This window comes from Triticum aestivum, chromosome 1A, assembly GCF_018294505.1.
Source record: "Triticum aestivum cultivar Chinese Spring chromosome 1A, IWGSC CS RefSeq v2.1, whole genome shotgun sequence".
NCBI classification, from domain to species: domain Eukaryota; kingdom Viridiplantae; phylum Streptophyta; class Magnoliopsida; order Poales; family Poaceae; genus Triticum; species Triticum aestivum.
Window position 1 is genome coordinate 453,786,686 of NC_057794.1, and position 17,994 is coordinate 453,804,679.

Consider the following 17,994-nt stretch of genomic DNA (forward strand, 5'->3'; position numbering starts at 1 on the left):
TCGAATATAATATCACTAATGATTCCAACATCTCCTTTAGCATGCTTGAGATTGGTGAGCTCAAATAGACAATCACCAAAACTAGGATCACTAGAGTTCATCTTACTCAAGGCAATAGATTTATGGAGAATTTCATCCAAAGTTTTCAAGGAATGATCGGGAAATCGTTCCTCAAGAAATTTCCATATAGTATAGGCACAATTAAGAGTAGGCAAACTAGCAATCAAATTTTGGGCAATCCTCTAATGATGAGCTCAATAGTTCTAAGATTGCGAATCATGTCAATATCTTCATCTAGGGTAGGATGCAAAGGATCAATATGAGGTGCACAAGGGCTAGCAATATACTCGTTCAAATGATATTGATTGAAAATTACAAGCATCTCATTTTTCCACTCATGAAAATACTCTCCATCAAGAATAGGCACTCTATGTCTAAGACTTCCTAAGGTAGACACATCCATCTTCCTCCAATGGTGATTAAACCAAGGCAATGGAGACCAAAGCTCTGATACCACTTGTAGGATCTAGAAGTAGATGTGTCTAGAGGGGAGGGGGTTAGACACTTAGTGCTAAAGTTGCAATTTTTAGGCTTTTTCGGTTTAAGTGGAGTTTAGGCATAATTTCAACATTCACAATACATATCAAGCAAGCATGCAAAGAGTGTATAGGCAGCGGAAAATAAAGCATGCAACTTGCAAGAATGTAAAGGGAAGGGTTTGGAGAATTCAAACGCAATTGGAGACACGAATGTTTTTTCCCATGGTTCGGATAGGTGGTGCTATCCTACATCCACGTTGATGGAGACTTCAACCCACGAAGGGTAACGGTTGCGCGAGTCCAGGGAGGGCTCCACCCACGAAGGGTAATGGTTGCGCGAGTCCACGGAGGGCTCCACCCACGAAGGGTCCACGAAGAAGCAACCACCCACGAAGGGTCCACGAAGAAGCAACCTTGTCTATCCCACCATGGCCATCACCCACGAAGGACTTGCCTCACTAGCGGTAGATCTTCACAAAGTAGGCGATCTCCTTGCCCTTACAAACTCCTTGGTTCAACTCCACAATCTTCTTGGAGGCTCCCAAGTAACACCTAGCCAATCTAGGAGACACCACTCTCCAAGAAGTAACAAATGGTGTGTAGGTAATGAACTCCTTGCTCTTGTGCTTCAAATGATAGTCTCCCCAACACTCAACTCTCTCTCATAGGATTTGGATCTGGTGGAAAGAAGGTTTGAGTGGAAAGCAACTTGGGGAAAGCTAGAGATCAAGATTCATATGGTAGGAATGGAATATCTTGGCCTCAACACATGAGTAGGTAGTTCTCTCTCAGAAATAGGATGCTGGAAGTGTAGGCTTAGTCTGATGGCTCTCTCCACGAATGAAGAGGAGGTGGAGGGGTATATATAGCCTCCACACAAAATCCAACCGTTACACACAGTTTTCCAATCTCGATGGGACCGAATCAACAAACTCGGTCGGACCAAAAAGGTAAACCTAGTGACCGTTAGAGATTTTCGGTGGGACTGACATGCAACTCGGTAGGACCGATATGGTTAGGGTTTGGGCATAACGTAATCTCGGTGAGACCGATTACACAAACTCGGTGAGACCGAGTTTGGTAATAAGCTAACCAGAGAGTTGGTCAGGCAAACTCGGTGGGACCGATTTGCTCTTTCGGTGAGACCGAAAAGTTACAAAAGGGAAACAAAGAGTTTACATTGCAATCTCGGTGGGACCGATTCGCTCTTTCGGTGAGACCGAAAAGTTACGAAAGGGAAACAGAGAGTTTGCAATCCCATCTCGGTGAGACCGAGATCCCTATCGGTAGAACCGAATTGCTAGGGTTTGGCAGTGGCTTATGACAAGTGAAACTCGGTGGCGCCGGATAGGAATAATCGGTAGGTCCGAGTTTGGCTTTGGGTTTAGGTCATATGTGGAAGTGGGAAAGTAGTTGAGGATTTTGGAGCATATCATTAAGCACATGAAGCAAGAGGCTCATTAAGCAACACCTCATCCCTCCTTGATAGTATTGGCTTTTCCTATGGACTCAATGTGATCTTGGATCACTAAAATGTAAAATGAAGAGTCTTGAGCTTGAAGCTTTAGCCAATCCTTTGTCCTTAGCATCTTGAAGGAGTTCCCACAACCTTTAGTCCATGCCACTCCATTGTTGAACTTATCTGAAACATGCTAGATAGAAATGTTAGTCTAACAAGAGATATGTTGTCATAAATTATCAAAACCACCTAGGGAGCACTTGTGCTTTCAACTGTGCTGCATTTCCCCTCCTCTTCGGGGAAAATCCCAACACAGCTCACAAGTAGTAACCGCCCTTGTCGAGTACTGCTCGGATAAATCGGGACTGGCCGACATCTAGGATTTATCCCTAGTCATGCAAAAGACAAAATAGACAACCCCACAATTCTGGACATGTTTTTTGTTCACAAGCAATGAATTTCCAGATTGCATGGATCAGAAGCCATAGTGGCATTCCGCCAAAACGTTGACGATGAAGGGATTACGAGGGAAGTTTGCCAACAACGTCTTAGGACTTTTGCCGAACTCTCTGACCTAGTGACAAAATATTGCATCATGGACAATGCCTGGATAACCAATCAATGGTGCTAAAACCCTAGCTCGGATTTAACGGAAGCGGAATAAGGAAGTGTATGCTCACGCGTAAGTCGTAACCGACGGTCCAGGCGTAACAACACCAATAAGTTTGACGAGCAGCATTCATGAAAGAGAAACCGCTTGAATAAAGTTGGAGCCAAATCGCAACCGGATACTATACTCGATGAGCCATGTGCAATTCACTCCACCTCTTTGGATAAACTGGTCTCCCATAAACTTAGGAACTGTTGGATCCTCGGGCAGGTGGCGAAAGGAGGACTAGAGTTCCTCGGCAACCCCAACACCCATATAGGCTGAGGTGTAGCAATCAACCACAAACCAAGGGAAGCACCCACCCCGAAGCCAGTGACGCCCTTATGATATATGAGACCCACTCCTCAAGAAATCAATGGAAAAGAGCTCTTCGAGTGATCTGCCATGTTGACTGTACGACAACTTCTGAAACATATGGTCTGAGATTCTGATCACCTTTGATCATCAAGATCAATCGATAGGAGTCCACGGTCAAGGAGTTGTGGCTCTCATCCTCGACGGTTATCATTTGTCCAGAGTCCTGATGGATGGAGGCAACAGCCTCAACCTCATCTACGAGGATACTCTTCAAAAGATGCAGTTTGATAGATCTCACATCCAGCCGAGCAGGACCACGTTTAAAGGAATAGTCCCCGGAAAAGAAGCATGGTGCACTGAAGGTTATGCTTGATGTGGTATTCGGATTGCCTAATAACCACACGGTTGAGGAGTTAATTAACCTTCGACATAGTTCCAATCCGGAGTGGCTACCACGCGCTGCTCAGACGATCCGCTTTTGCTAAGTTTCACGCTTTACCCCATTACGCATATATGAAACTAAAGATGTCGGGGCTAAACAATGTGATTACAATAAAACAGCAACCGTGATCGGTCGCTTCGAGCCGAGAACGAGACTACAACTCTGGCCCATGAGGCCGAATCTGAAGCCTTGGCAGCCGAGGAGTTATTCAAGCTACGGATGATTGTTGACAAGGACGATGTTCTCGCTAACGCTCCAAGTCAACATCTTTCAAACCAGTGAACGAAATTGTCAAGTTCCAAGTTCATCCCGATGACTCATCTAAAACAACCTCTAATGGAACTAGCATGGATGCCACGCTGGACGAGGCACTCCATGGTTTTTTTCAGGAAAACAGACATATTTTCCCAACACCCTTCTGATATGCCAGGCACCTCGAGGAATGTTGTTGAACATAGCCTTAGCAACATTGTCAGATTTAAATCAGTCAATCACGCACTACGGAGGTTCTCTAAACCCAAATGACAAGCCATGCGGGAGAATTGGCCAAAATGCTGGAAGTCGGATTCATCTGAGAAGTCAAACACCCTGATTCATTCGTAAACCTGGTTATGGTGTCGAAAAAGGACAAGTCTTGATGCCTCTGTGTCGACTTCAAGGACGTTAACAAAGCTTGCCCAAGGACCCATTTCCTCTACCTCGGATTGACCCGATCGTCGACGCCATGGTTGGACATGACCTGTTATGCTTTCTAGACGCATACTTGACATACCATCAAATAAAGATGAAGGAATCTGACAAGGAGGCAACTACTTTCATTACCCCCTATGGTCCGTTTCGCTTCAACACCATGCCATTTGGGCTAAAAAACATTGGCGCTACTTATAGTGAATGATACAAACTTGCCTACACCTACAGATCAACAGGACTGCCGAAGCATATGTGGACAATTGGTTGTGAAGACCAGGCATGCACACACACTGTTTGATGACTTGCGTGAGACATTTAAAAACCTCCATGCATATAACATCAAATTAAATCCGAAAAATGCGTTTTTGGCGTCCCATCCAAAAAGCTCGTCGACTTCATTATCTCTTGACGAGGGAATGAAGCAAACCCTAACAAGATTAGTAGGTATCACCCCTTTCCCGACTGCTTAGACAGACCAAGGGCATCAAGTGGACACCCGAGCTCCGCTCTAGAGGAAATTAAAATACATCTGGCCACTAATCCCATCTTAGCCGCTCCTCACCAAGTGAGCCAATGTTGATATACATCTCGGCAACCAACCAAGTGTCCTAGACATCGAGCACGACATGGAAGGGCGCAAGTTAAAAGTGCAAAGGTCGATATACTATGTCTCGGAGGTACCCACCCAGTGTAAAATGAGGTACCCGCATTACTATAAGATAGCCTATACAATTTTTGTGGCTTCTCGGAAACTCCAACACTATTTTCAAGAATGCTCGGCAACAGTGGCTTCCGAGGTACTGCTTAACGACATCATCAATAATCGGGACGCCACCAGTCGCATTGTGAAGTGGGCCATTGAGCTCCTCCCATTCGAAATCCTTTATCGACCACGCGGGCTATCAAATCCCAGGTGTTGGAAGATTTTGTGGCAGAATGGACGGAAGCCGAGCTCCCTAAAGAGCACACAAATTATTCTAACTGGGTAATGTACTTCGATGGGTCTAAAATGCTCGCTGGAATAAGAGTTGGGGTGGTTCTCATCTCACCCATAGGCGAAACCATGAAGCACGTACCCCAGATCATGTACACCGACTCCAACAATGCAAAGGAATATGAGGCACTACTCCATGGACTTTGGATTGCAGTATCCATGGGTATCCAACATCTAGAAGTCCGAGCCGATTCCAACCCTACGATCTCCAAGATCAATGGCGATTTCGATGCCAAGGACCCAAAAATGTCAGCCTACAGGGACACATTAATAACCATGTCAGCTCATTTTGAGGGTTCAGAGTTTCATCACATCTGGTGGGACAACAATCAAGTTGCACACACGCCGTCAAGGATGGGTTCATGACGTGAACCCATACCCCAGAACTCATAGTTTAAAAAACTGAATAGGAAATCAAACCAGTAAAGCTATCAATTTAGGTTTTTACAGATTGGACCGCTTGTTCACCAGTTCGATTGTCATTTATTAAGCAATAAAATAATAAATTTACCAATAAATACACCAATCAATAGATAAAAAATGATTAGTGGGAGATGACCGTAAGGCGTCCTGGTCCTCCTATTTGGATGCTCCTGGGCCAGACTCTGGATCAGAGCGGAGGGAGATTGGAGTTAGACGTACCAGTCCGACCAAGCGGCGGCGATTCCTCTTCCCAGCTTTCAACATAGGTGGCGCAGGACGACGCGATGCGGGAGTGGCAGCATGGACTGGTGGCCTGGTGCTGCCATGCAGAGCGGTGAGGGGGAGGCGGCGTCGACACATCATGGCGCCCGGCAAGAGTTGCGCCAGAGGGGGGTGGCTGCGCCAGACGGGGTTTGTCTGTGGACAAAATCGAGAGAAATGGTCCCAATTCGGCCGAAACCCTACCAAAAGAGGGGTTTTCTTCCTTTTCCGATCCTACCCCCAGCTTGTTCGCACAAAAACGAGTCAATTGAGGGGCCTTTTCAAGAAATGACATCCAACCATCCAGTTTTCTATGAACCGCCCGTTCATTGGTTTTTAGAAAAACCAGCGGTTCAATCTACTTTTTTCCGTCCGACCGCAGGTCCGGTTTGGTTTTTTAAACTATGCTTGGAGACCATTATAAGGGTTTCAAGATCATAAGTATGCTGGGCGGCTTTGCTATCAAAATATTGTCAAATATTGATGAAATGGACGGCGTAGAATAGGTCATGGACGTCCAACTATTTGTGTGGGTTTTTGTTTCAAAGAGCCATCCGCAATTCTCAATGGCGACCCTATCGTATTTCCAATTTGCGTTTACTTGAAAAAAAAAACAATGCACACTCCAAACAGCCCCACAGTCCACGCTCACGTGCCCTCCGAAGTCGCCACTTGGCGGTGCCACAATCCCTTGCTTAACAACCACGCTCGAAGGGCAATCCCGTCATTCCACCCGGGTCCCGCTCCTCCCACCCGAAAAATTTCAAAATCCGGAAGACCCCAACGGGCCACCCGACGCCAACGCGAGCGGAGCCGCCCGATCCTCCTCATCGGACGGCGAGGCGCCTCGGCCGTCCGATCCGGTGCCCTAGCCCCACGCGCCGCTATAAAAAACCCGCCCCCATTTTGGCCTCACCAAGAACAACACACACGCTCTCTCCCCCAACCCAACCCAATCCCCGTCCCCCCTCACTCCCCCACGCGCGACGCGACCGCTTCAATCCTCTCCCAAGGTAACGCCGCAACCCAATCTTCCCTCCGCTCCTCAGTTTTCCGGTGGATTTCGTTGGGTTCTCCGCGACTAGTTTGCTTCGATTTGTTCGGGATTTAAGCTGTGGTTTCCGACGGATCTGACGCGGAATCCCGGCTCGATTCTGCAGGGAGGCGAAGATGAGGGAGATCCTGCACATCCAGGGCGGGCAGTGCGGGAACCAGATCGGGTCCAAGTTCTGGGAGGTGGTGTGCGACGAGCACGGCATCGACCCCACGGGGAGGTACGTCGGCACCTCCGACCTGCAGCTGGAGCGCGTCAACGTCTACTACAACGAGGCCTCGTGCGGCCGCTTCGTGCCGCGCGCCGTGCTCATGGATCTCGAGCCCGGCACCATGGACTCCGTGCGCACGGGGCCATACGGCCAGATCTTCCGCCCCGACAACTTCGTCTTCGGCCAGTCCGGCGCCGGCAACAACTGGGCCAAGGGCCACTACACCGAGGGCGCGGAGCTCATCGACTCCGTCCTCGACGTCGTCCGCAAGGAGGCCGAGAACTGCGACTGCCTGCAAGGTACTTTCCCCTTTCTTCAGGAGTCGCTCCGGTTACCCCGTTCCGCAGATTCCGGCGAGCGGTTCTGACTTTTGCTCGTGTGCTTGTCGTCAGGCTTCCAGGTGTGCCACTCCCTCGGCGGGGGCACCGGTTCCGGCATGGGCACGCTGCTGATTTCCAAGATCAGGGAGGAGTACCCGGACCGGATGATGCTCACCTTCTCCGTGTTCCCATCCCCCAAGGTGTCTGACACCGTGGTCGAGCCCTACAACGCCACCCTCTCGGTTCACCAGCTGGTGGAGAACGCCGACGAGTGCATGGTGCTGGACAACGAGGCGCTCTACGACATCTGCTTCCGCACCCTCAAGCTGACCACACCTAGCTGTAAGCAGATCTGTGACATCAAGTTATATTACCTGCTTGTGGTGAATTATAGCACTGGACAGTCAGCTGTAGGAGAAGCTCGTTTGTCAATTGTCATATTGTGGTAGTTCTGTTTCGGTGATACAAACTGACTGCCTGTAGTGTCTGAAAATGCTGTCAGCAACCTGTCCTGACTGGTTGATGCCATTAGTTACTTATATCATCTGACAACCATCTAAGTAGTGACTTCTTCTTTTTACGTTGAAGAAGTTAATTTTCCAAGTGTCATACCTTGCAAGTTTTATTTTGATCGTATGAACTGACTGCAGCCTGTAGTGTCCACAATGCAATTACCAACTTATTCCAACTGGATTGATGCCATGTTGGAAGCTGAATTTGTTTTATCTGCCGGGAACATGTTCGTTCTAGAGATGATATTTTGTAGTTGGTGCTTTTAGCTTGTTTGAGCGCTGAGATTAGATGTAGTTGGAGTGATTTTTGTGCTCTGTACATAGGTAGCTAACCACCTGTCATTAAGTAATGATGGGAAAAGGTGTTTAATTATTAAACTGATAAATGCTGGTAGATGTAGTGTGACTTCAGAGTGGTTGTTCTGTTGTAGCTTTCTCAGCACCTTGATGTGATGCATGCTATTTGCTTGAATTGAACCTAGACATCATTACGCACAGTTTTTCTAATCTGAGTGAAAGTGACCCTGATTCCACTTGATAAGACTATACATATTAATTTTGTTAGTTAGGTTTGCTGCTAGTCCATTTTCGTTGAATATTTTCCTGCTGAAGTGTAGGTTGTGGTAAGAAAAAATTCCAGCTAATATGGTAGTTGCTTGTTAAATACTCCTTATTATGCCAGTATTGCTGATCTGTGAATCTTTGCCTTTTTGTTGACAGTTGGTGACCTGAACCACTTGATCAGTGCCACCATGAGCGGTGTCACCTGCTGCCTCCGCTTCCCGGGACAGCTGAACTCAGACCTCCGCAAGCTCGCCGTCAACCTGATCCCCTTCCCGCGCCTCCACTTCTTCATGGTGGGCTTTGCGCCGCTCACATCTCGTGGGTCGCAGATGTACCGCTCCCTCACTGTCCCTGAGCTCACACAGCAGATGTGGGACTCAAAGAACATGATGTGTGCTGCTGACCCACGCCATGGCCGCTACCTCACAGCCTCGGCCATGTTCCGTGGCAAGATGAGCACCAAGGAGGTTGACGAGCAGATGATCAACGTGCAGAACAAGAACTCTTCCTACTTCGTGGAGTGGATCCCGAACAACGTCAAGTCAAGCGTGTGTGACATCCCACCACGCGGCCTCTCCATGGCGTCCACCTTCATTGGCAACTCCACCTCCATCCAGGAGATGTTCCGGCGTGTGAGCGAGCAGTTCACCGCCATGTTCAGGAGGAAGGCTTTCTTGCATTGGTACACTGGTGAGGGGATGGACGAGATGGAGTTCACTGAGGCCGAGAGCAACATGAACGACCTTGTCTCTGAGTACCAGCAGTACCAGGACGCCACTGCCGACGAGGAGGGCGAGTACGAGGAAGAGGAAGACCTGGAGCAGGAGTAAGATCGGTGACAAATTCATCTCTCCGTTTATGTGGTATTGTGGTTTTCGTACAACTGGAGCTTGTTACTAGTAGAGACTAGAGAGTACCATGGCTACAACTCTGCTGCTTGTTTGCGTGTCTTGGCATGTATTGGATTTGTACTGCGTTCGTATGTAGGCATGTTCACTCGATGCTATGTTTCTTTGCTTGAATTATTTATTCTATGTGAGGTTTCAAGCAAGTGGATTTGAAATACAGTACTACTCCCTCCGTTCCAAATTAATTGTCTTGAATTTGTCTAGATACGGATGTATCCAGACTCATTTTAATGCTAGATACATCCGTATCTAGACAAATCTAAGACAAATAATTCAGAACAGAGGGAGTAGAATGCTTTGAAGTTTGAACGATGATGTCCTGTCCCTGATTCGGTCACCTGAATTGAAATTTCAGTGTCAGTCTACTCGCTGCAGAACTTGAAAATCTCGGATTTGTGAGAAATATACATGTTTGTGATGGAAGCAGATTGTAGTTTCTTTGATATATCTTTTACTTGTACTGCTTCTTAAAATTCAGCTTTGCTTCAAAAAACACAAGCCAAACGGGATAGTTCCATGATATTGCCGCTTAAAAAAACTAAAATCTAGAAGCTGGATTTGAGGGAAATTACACACCACTGCCACCACTAAATGGACCTTCGTTTCTCCCCCTTAATTAAACTAGCGCACGTCTTTTGTTTGCCAGGCCAGGGTGTTGTATCAATGGACATTGTACGAGTAGTTCTCTCCTTGATGAACTGAACCTTGGCACTGTTGACTGTTGTCGCCGAATTGCTTGATAAAAAAACAATTGTTCAACTGTTCTTTAGTGGTGCTATTTCACAATTAATTTGCATCCAGTTTCTTGATATTTAATTTTGTAGAAGATATGTATTATTCAATTTAGGAAATGAGATGTATTAGTCCATATCAAAATATAACTATATTTACTTAGAAAAAAATAGGATATCACCATACCATGGTAAACAACGGACTACACAGCTAGCAAGTTCTAGGTTGTCATAGGCGAAATATTTCCTTCTTCAAAATTCTCGCAAGGAACCATAAGTGAAATCATGCTGGAAAAACTTGGCTTGAGAACTCAACTAATTGCGCCTTTGATAAAGTGCAAAACATAGAGATACAAAGGGCAATTTGAGAAACATAATGTCCTTTCTTTGCACACAACTCCATAGTTCTTTTTTAGATCATAACTCCATAATTTTTTTAGATCATAACTCCATAATCCCATAACAACATAAACACAATTCCCATAGTACGCAAGTTGTGTATTAAGATACTAAGACTACCACTCAGTTTACCGCCCAGTCTTTTGACAAATTTCAACCAGGGGTTCGCTCTGACAGGCCCATCAGTTTCTCATATGTATGCTGGCATCGACTTGCTTTGTACTCCCTCCATTCCAAAATAGACGACTCAACTTTGTATTAACTTTAGTACAAAGTTGGGTCATCTATTTTGGAACGGAGGGAGTAGTTAACAGGGCCCAGACTTTGGTTTCTTGATCCCGATGGGTGCCTATCTGTATGTATTCTACTTCTTGGGGCATGAAACCTTCTCCTTGGGGCAAAGAAGTATAAGTTCAATGCAAATAAAAAATGCATACCCCCAAGCACAAGCACCATGAAGAGGAATTGCCCCTTCTTCATTTTTGCACTGTAAGATTGCTCCTCCTTGCCGCAAAAGCTGAGCAGAGTAAAAGGTTCAGAAAGACAGAAAAATATTCAAGATAGCAATGCAAACCTGCACACAAGGTACACGGCCATATAAGCATATCAGGTGAAGCACAATACCTCATCAGAAGACTTGCAATTCAGCTGTTGTAGCCTGATACCTGCCACCACCTAATACTCTCGTCAGTTTTTTGTCGGGCCTAGGGATCATAACTATTGCAATTTCATTATTCGATATGCCTTTAACATTACAAAAAATCAAAACAAAAAGAACTCTGCAGGAGCACAAGCTACATGCCAATATGATTTTTGCCTTAACTTGAAAGGAATGGTAGAAGCAAACAGTTCTCCAGTCAGTTTTTATTTTCTTTGAATAAGTACTTATAAATTCTAACACTTTTTTGCTAGTAACAGAACATCATGTCTTAGAAAGAAGCTTTGTTTTCTATGCCACCCACCATGGAACATATATCAAACCAGTTAATAATTAATGCACCTTTGCTTCTAAGTAAGACATAGGAATAGTGTTTGTTTTTGGTGCAAGGGCAAACGGCTAACCACATATCAAAATCAAGTAAGGCTTAAAAAATGTCAGCACAATGCCTTCTGCTTTAGCATAACCTGATGAATACGAAATAAAACAACCTTCTCTAAATGTGAAAAGCAGCAAATTGGAGCATTTCAGAAGCATATTTCTGTTTGACTCAAATGACATGTGAACAATGCCTAAATTCATAGAAGATAATTGCCAAGTTTGGACGCAAATTTAATTCATACCCAAACCTTGCAATCAGGTATAGACCATCAGAACCTCATCATTCCCATACCAAAAACACCTCACAGTTCACATGCATCAGAGCTGAAGCCAGTTTATTCAACAACAATGAAGGCACTAATCGGCGACTAATCCACTCACCCTCCTGCAGGAAGTTGAAAAGCATGTAGTTAAAACGTGTTGTTTGTTCTGCAATCAAATTTAGATGGAGTACTCTTCACTTGCATAGATACAACAACTCTGATCTCTAAAACCTAACCACAATAGCAAGGATCTGGATAAAATGGAGGCAAAACTTGAATTCAACCTAGGCGACGTGGGCGCTCTCCTGACTTCTACGTGGTGTCAAGCTATGCCGTGTACGTTGTTACATCCAAACTGTAGTTAGTTTTCAGTTCTTCTGTATCAGTCTGACAACATTAAGATAAGCCAGATGCCCAGATCATCATGACACATTGTCAGAGAGACAAATAGCATGTTCTCATGATGAATTTAGAGATGCCGTTGTGAATAATTATTAGCAGTTTCATAGTTATATAATGTGTGAAGTAGATCAGATATAGGAAACTTAATAAGAAAAAATGCTTGAAACGAAAGAGTTTATGTTATTTCTCCCTGATAACTGTGAGTTTAGTGAACCAATATATCTGGTTTGTGTTTCGCAGTCTAATTCTGTACATGCTTACATAAATTGGGTCAGCCAAAAACAATGGTGAATTGGTGAGCAACATTCTTAAACAATATGAGCCTCAACCTTGATGAGACATCGAAACAGTGATTTTCAAAATATAACTCTACATAATGTACAATGACACTGAAGAATTACAGTTTCCATCTATCTCTCTCACAGCATGCACGTTCATTCAGCATGACATGGGTACAATATGGATAGCTCAAAAAACAAACTAAGAATTTCAAAATGACGTGAAGAAAAAATTGGTCAGAACTGCAAAAGGAGATGATCTCAAAGTTATTTTACACTAACCACTCACCCTCTTAACATCAGGTAAGGTTATCAACTAACAGACTTGCCAAATTAACACTTATGTATCTTTTATAAATGAAAACAGTAGTACTTTCTCGTATCAGATGACACTTTTATCTGACTTGCCGGCTAGCTGGACAGACAAAGCATCAACAGTTAGTTTTTTGTTCTTCTGTATTAGTCTGACAACATTAAGAAACATAAAGTGCAAAAGAAATAAATTTAGTTTTTCTGTTGTGTGAGAATAAGGAAAGAACAGAGAAACAATAAAGCTATTCTTGCCTTGTTGTTGGAGCTTAGTTGATTGTCCTCATAATCCTACTGTAAATTGACTTGTGCATCAACCTAACTACTTATGCATGTCTATCTAGCTATGTACAATTAAGCATGCGAAAAAAAACACATTTTAGGCATCAGTGCCAACTGATCCCTCAAATATGATATTAATTCTACAAATGGAAATGATAAGGTTTGTTTTTCTCAAGCTGAGGGTATAAGATGCAAGAATAAAGAGATAATGTTAGTCTTTGTTCGTCATCTGAGAAGCAGGTAAACCAGCTATACTAAATCCAACTGAAAAGGCCAACAATAATAAATAGGTAAGCTGCTCACTGCTCACGGCTTCATGCATATATTCCGCATGGCTGCCACGGTCTAATTGCACTTGAATCAAACAAAGCAACTTCACATGAGTCACCAATGACATCACTGAACACATCATACATAAGTCAAAAGGATGCAACATACATGGACAGAACAATATGCATAGAAAAATGGCAGGTGCATATCCCATACTTAACCACTACCAAAATACCAAATAACGTTGATCCGATCTAATCAAACTCTACTCCTTCCAGCAACAAGCTACATTTGAACTGAATTGCACAAGCAACTAACCTTCTAACCTTCTTGAAAACCTGGATCACCTCCCTGAACCTTGGGTGTACATTAGGGCTTCTCTCCATGGGCCTGTTCAAAATCATGTGAACACAGTTAGAGCATCTACTTTAGTTCAGCTAAATATGGTACAACCAAGTATATATATCCTATATAGAATTCTGAACTTCTAACTGCCTTGTCATTCTTTTTATTCCAATGTACCGAGCTTGATCTGGTTTGAGGGCTTCTAGATCATGTTTAGAAATGTTATCTTGTAAACATTTTTAAGCAAGAACCAGGGAACTTAGTGTAGTTACAAAGACACCATGTCTGACCAAGCACCAATGCCAGCTCTAAATGCAGTCACCATTTTTCAGCAGGAACTTAGTTCATGTACAATCCGAAAACATGCACTTAAGTTCCCTTCCATCCTGCAATCCAAACAACATGCACGTAAGTTCCCTTCCATATGCAATCTAAGAACATGTACTCAAGCAGGCTAGTCTAAAAATCTGCACTTAAGCAGCTCTAATCCGTCTCTGCTCCAGCTCTTTCCTTAATCCACCACCTGCTCCAGCTCCTTCCTCAATTTGCCTCGAATCCCTTGTACCACATATCCTGAAACAAATCATCATCAACAAACTTTAGTATCTTCGATGGAGAATTATGGAGGTATACGCTACCGCGAAGTACCGACCTGAAGTTGAGTAGTGGCCTTAGAGACATAGATCTAAAACTGGTAGGCTCAATAGTTGGTAAGAAACACTCATATAATTAGAGAAAATGTATGTAAACTTTTTAAGTTAGCAAGTGCTATCAGCTAGCACCATGGCCGTCTCTGATTGTGTTTGTCGAACATGCTACAATATAGTACAAAATAAATAATTTTGATGAATACAGAGTAATAATGAGTGAGCGGAAGTGTTAAGCTTAATCAATAAAAAGCCTAAAGCTCTCCAGCCGAGCCTAGACCTGTCATGTAAATGTATCATATTCTGCCTACACATTATGCATACCAATCCCTTCGTCGTCTCGACCTACACCGCTAACTTATTAAAATCCTATCCATCAAAATTTATCTCATGACAGTATCTAGCACTTGGTCTTACCTGGCTATGTCTGCCGGTCTGGCCGTCACATGGCCCTCCTCCGGAGAAGCACGCGTCAGCGCCGTTCAGGCCGTCCATGGTGCAAGACCAAAAATAAGGAGGTGCGAGACCAGAAATTCATCCGGCAACAACTACCATTTTTCACAGTTGGAACAAGTTAACAATCGCCACATCGAACCTGTGCTAAAATACATGACCCACCTTCAGTTGCCTGGCTAACTATGGACACGTGAAATGAGTAAGAGAAGATTGATAATTGCATAACCATGAAATTACAACAAGAATAATTCAGGAGAGGGAAGCTACTGAACCCCAGTTACATAGGAACAAATTCAGCTTGTCATTTGATTCTTGGCATGGAATGGGATGCCAAATTAAAAATTGATTTATACAACCAAAATTGGACACATTTATGAAAATCAAATTAACTTTCAATGTATTCATATTCTGGAAATCGTCATGTAAAACTATGACCACTCATGAGAACATATATATAGAGAGACAAATCAAACAACATGACAGGTGCTAGACTGGGTGTCATGACTAATTTACAATTATTGGTAGAGGAACAGATCATAATTTCTTTGCTAAATGGGAAAAAACAACTGTTTCATCAGTGATGTATGGCAGTGACTTACTATTACCAGTTAACTAATGTCATCATGCAGACATAGAAATACGAATTAAAAAAACTTGTCTCATGGATGCCTCCTTATGCCTATGCTCCTCCGACAGGTGCTCGGATCCAACAGCATGTTCTCTTCCTACAGGGAATCAATACAGATACACATGTGTGTGAGAGAAAGTAGACCCAAAAGGAAGAGCACAGAGGGGTGCTGTCCTACGTACCTCTTCCACAATCCACAGTGTGTGCGTCTTCGCTGTGCTCTCTCTCTCTCTCTCTCAACCGCTTATTTAGATCCAGACCGAGCATGGGGCAGATTTCGCACAGTGCGACGGAAAAGAAGAAAACCGGGCAGCGAGGGGCGGCGTGCTCTAGTGTGGGTCGTGCGTGTGTCAGGCGCCGCTGCAAGGCAAGGTGTTGCGGGCAGGCGAGAAGGAGGCACTGAGGAGTAGGAGGACGACAGGGTGGGCGCTCTTGGGGAAGGCGGTGTCGCGCGGGGAGGAGCCGAGGAGCAACATTGTCGCATGGGTAGGAGGGGCAGGCGACGTCGCGTCGGCGGGCGGCGGGGAGCGGCGATGCTTTCGGCTAGTTGGTGTCGCGAGGACGGCCGTGACTGCCGGGAAACGCCCCCATCCAACCCCGCGCGCCAGGCGGCCGTCGGAGCCCGCTCGCCGGCGAGCACCTCCTCAGCCGCCCCCAGGACTCTCCTTCTTTTCCCCTCTCCTCTACCGAAGATGCGCCGCCGCCCGAGTCGGCTTGACCCGCATCCATCGGCTAGCATCCCAGGCGACCTGTCGCGTGACGAACCTACCACCGCTCGCCAGCCCAACCGTCCGCCCGCATCTCTAGCGAACGGCATACGGCGGGAGGGCGGCTAGCGAACGACGCGAGGATGGGGGAGGCCAAGCTGAGAGGAGGATGATGCGAGCGGCGAACGGCAGGAGGCGGCGGGAGGATGGGCGGCCCGCCCGTGCTGTGGGGAACGACTGGTGTGCGGGCATGGATGAGGAGGAGCGGACGGAAGTCCTTTTTTTTTTCTTTTGGCGGGGCGAGCGGGCGGAAGTCGTGCGGGCGTGGTGCGCACATTGCGCAGCGGTTTCTTTTTGCGAACGGCGGGGTGGGTTAGCCATGGATGGATTAGTTGATTAACTCGTGGCTTGCAGCGTTAAACATTAAAGGATTATGAGCCATTAGATCTTATAAATGGATAGATTCGATTGTTTGGATCTGCAGCTCTCTTCCTTTTATAGTGATAGTAGATAGATCATTTTCATCAAATTCCCTATTTTTGAAGCTGGAGATACATGGAAGCCAAACATTCTCTTAGATAGTGCTACGACTTTTGTATGAAACTGTTTCGAAGTAGATTTGGTGGAGTGAAACTAATTTTGATGAAGCGGAGTAGTCCAAAACAAGCCCTATAATGAAGCTGGTGATTGCGATTATAAATGGCAGCCCCTTTCTTTAACACCCCCACCCCACCCTCGTAATTTAATCCTCACCAACAAATTGCTATAATTCTCTCACCAAACACAATCCTGTTGCATCGCAGCGATTCTAGCTCTGCGGCTAGAAATCAAAGAAATTCAATGCGAAGTGATGGGGGGAGTACTAAATTGACATACAGTACAACAAGTACAGTCGAGGTTGTCCTCCGACCACCCGTCATGCCGGTTTGGCCACCCTAGCCATGGGCGATGTACCGCGTGTCTATTTTAGCTACAATGTGACATCCTCGTCTCGTATATGAGGTTCAGGTTACACGTGCTCGACTTACACATTTTTTTTTACAAGTCCAACTCTAGCATAACTTTCACCATTGACACGTGTCCTACCTAATGTGTCTATTTTAGCTACTGTCAACTTTCACCATTGACCTTGCATTTTACGCTGGTTATTTTGTCCGTTTCGAACTGAAGAAAAGCCCTTTCAATCTTGCTGATGCTATGCAACACACTCAGTGGGATGAGCAGGGTGATGTGGTAGATTGCTTGGGAGGTGATTTAACAAAACCACCATGAGCCATGGTGGTGATGTTTTTGCATCCCAAAGAACAAGTCGTTTGGCAATCTTGTCTTCAATGAACTAGAAAAATCAGCCCTTTTAAGTTGCCAAACCGAAAGTGGGAGACCCAGATATTTGTTTTGGAATGAAGCATGGGCGGCCGGGAGGCTCCCAAGGATAGCATCCAAGTTTTTTTTGTCACAATAGATAGAAACGACAAATATCTTTTGGAAATGTGTGGATAGTCCAGTGAATTCTCCAAAGCAACGGAGAATGCACGCAAGATTGTCAATGTCCTCTTTAATGGGGCTCATGAAAACAAGTACATTGTCTGCATAAAGTGAAGTTATCATTGTAGTACCAGGTTTCTCTAATCTTGTGAAGAACGCCATGCTTATTGCTAAATTAAGTATTTGTTGAAGGGGATCAATGGCAATGACGAAAAGGAACGAGGATAGGGGGTTCCCTTGGAGCCGGCCACACCAATTGAGAAGGGCTCGTGAAGGTGAGGAGTGCAATAGGACGGTGACCCAATTCCTAAATTTTCTCTGGAACCCTCTCCGTCGGAGGAGGTCAAGAATGTACTCCCACTAGACTGAGTTGAATGCCTTATGAGTGTTGAGATTGAATAACAAGGAT

At 45.1% G+C, this 17,994-nt stretch overlaps 2 protein-coding genes across 25 annotated transcripts; one reads left to right on the plus strand and one right to left on the minus strand.

Moving 5' to 3' along the window:
- Positions 1-6,564: 6,564 nt before the first annotated feature.
- LOC123055669 (tubulin beta-1 chain-like) lies at positions 6,565-9,483 on the plus strand. The gene is made up of 4 exons (XM_044479584.1): positions 6,565-6,788; positions 6,936-7,339; positions 7,433-7,702; positions 8,593-9,483. Exons 2-4 carry the CDS (start codon positions 6,946-6,948, stop codon positions 9,264-9,266), a joined length of 1,338 nt encoding a protein of 445 aa, XP_044335519.1. The 5' UTR covers positions 6,565-6,788; positions 6,936-6,945; the 3' UTR covers positions 9,267-9,483.
- Positions 9,484-10,364: 881 nt separating this feature from the next.
- On the minus strand, positions 10,365-16,561 carry LOC123055680 (uncharacterized). 24 transcript variants are annotated; one of them, XR_006426664.1, is made up of 7 exons: positions 15,576-16,561; positions 14,727-15,490; positions 14,136-14,235; positions 13,953-14,048; positions 13,636-13,707; positions 11,099-11,898; positions 10,365-10,991 (listed from the first exon to the last, which is right to left on the minus strand). XR_006426664.1 is itself a non-coding variant. In XM_044479597.1 (7 exons), the coding sequence occupies exons 3-7, from the start codon at positions 13,985-13,987 to the stop codon at positions 10,839-10,841; spliced, it is 315 nt and encodes a 104-aa protein (XP_044335532.1). In that variant the 5' UTR covers positions 13,988-14,235; positions 14,727-15,490; positions 15,576-16,557; the 3' UTR covers positions 10,365-10,838. The 24 variants fall into 24 exon arrangements, 2 of the variants coding, with proteins under 2 accessions (XP_044335532.1, XP_044335527.1); XR_006426662.1 differs by having other exon boundaries at positions 13,935-14,048; XR_006426668.1 differs by having other exon boundaries at positions 11,099-11,149; positions 11,756-11,898; positions 13,644-13,707; positions 13,953-14,235.
- Between the last annotated feature and the right edge of the window lie 1,433 nt (positions 16,562-17,994).

Excerpts from the sequence above, each read along its gene's own strand:
- LOC123055669 (XM_044479584.1), top strand. The coding sequence starts at position 6,946 with ATGAGGGAGATCCTGCACATCCAGGGCGGGCAGTGCGGGAACCAGATC. Across the intron at positions 7,340-7,432 it reads GAACTGCGACTGCCTGCAAG|GCTTCCAGGTGTGCCACTCC; the intron begins GTACTTTCCCCT and ends GCTTGTCGTCAG. Across the intron at positions 7,703-8,592 it reads CAAGCTGACCACACCTAGCT|TTGGTGACCTGAACCACTTG; the intron begins GTAAGCAGATCT and ends TTTTGTTGACAG.
- LOC123055680 (XM_044479592.1), bottom strand. The coding sequence starts at position 13,987 with ATGGTGACTGCATTTAGAGCTGGCATTGGTGCTTGGTCAGACATGGTG. Across the intron at positions 13,708-13,934 it reads TGGTCAGACATGGTGTCTTT|GCCCATGGAGAGAAGCCCTA; the intron begins GTAACTACACTA and ends GATTTTGAACAG. Across the intron at positions 10,992-11,098 it reads ATTGCAAGTCTTCTGATGAG|CTTTTGCGGCAAGGAGGAGC; the intron begins GTATTGTGCTTC and ends TACTCTGCTCAG.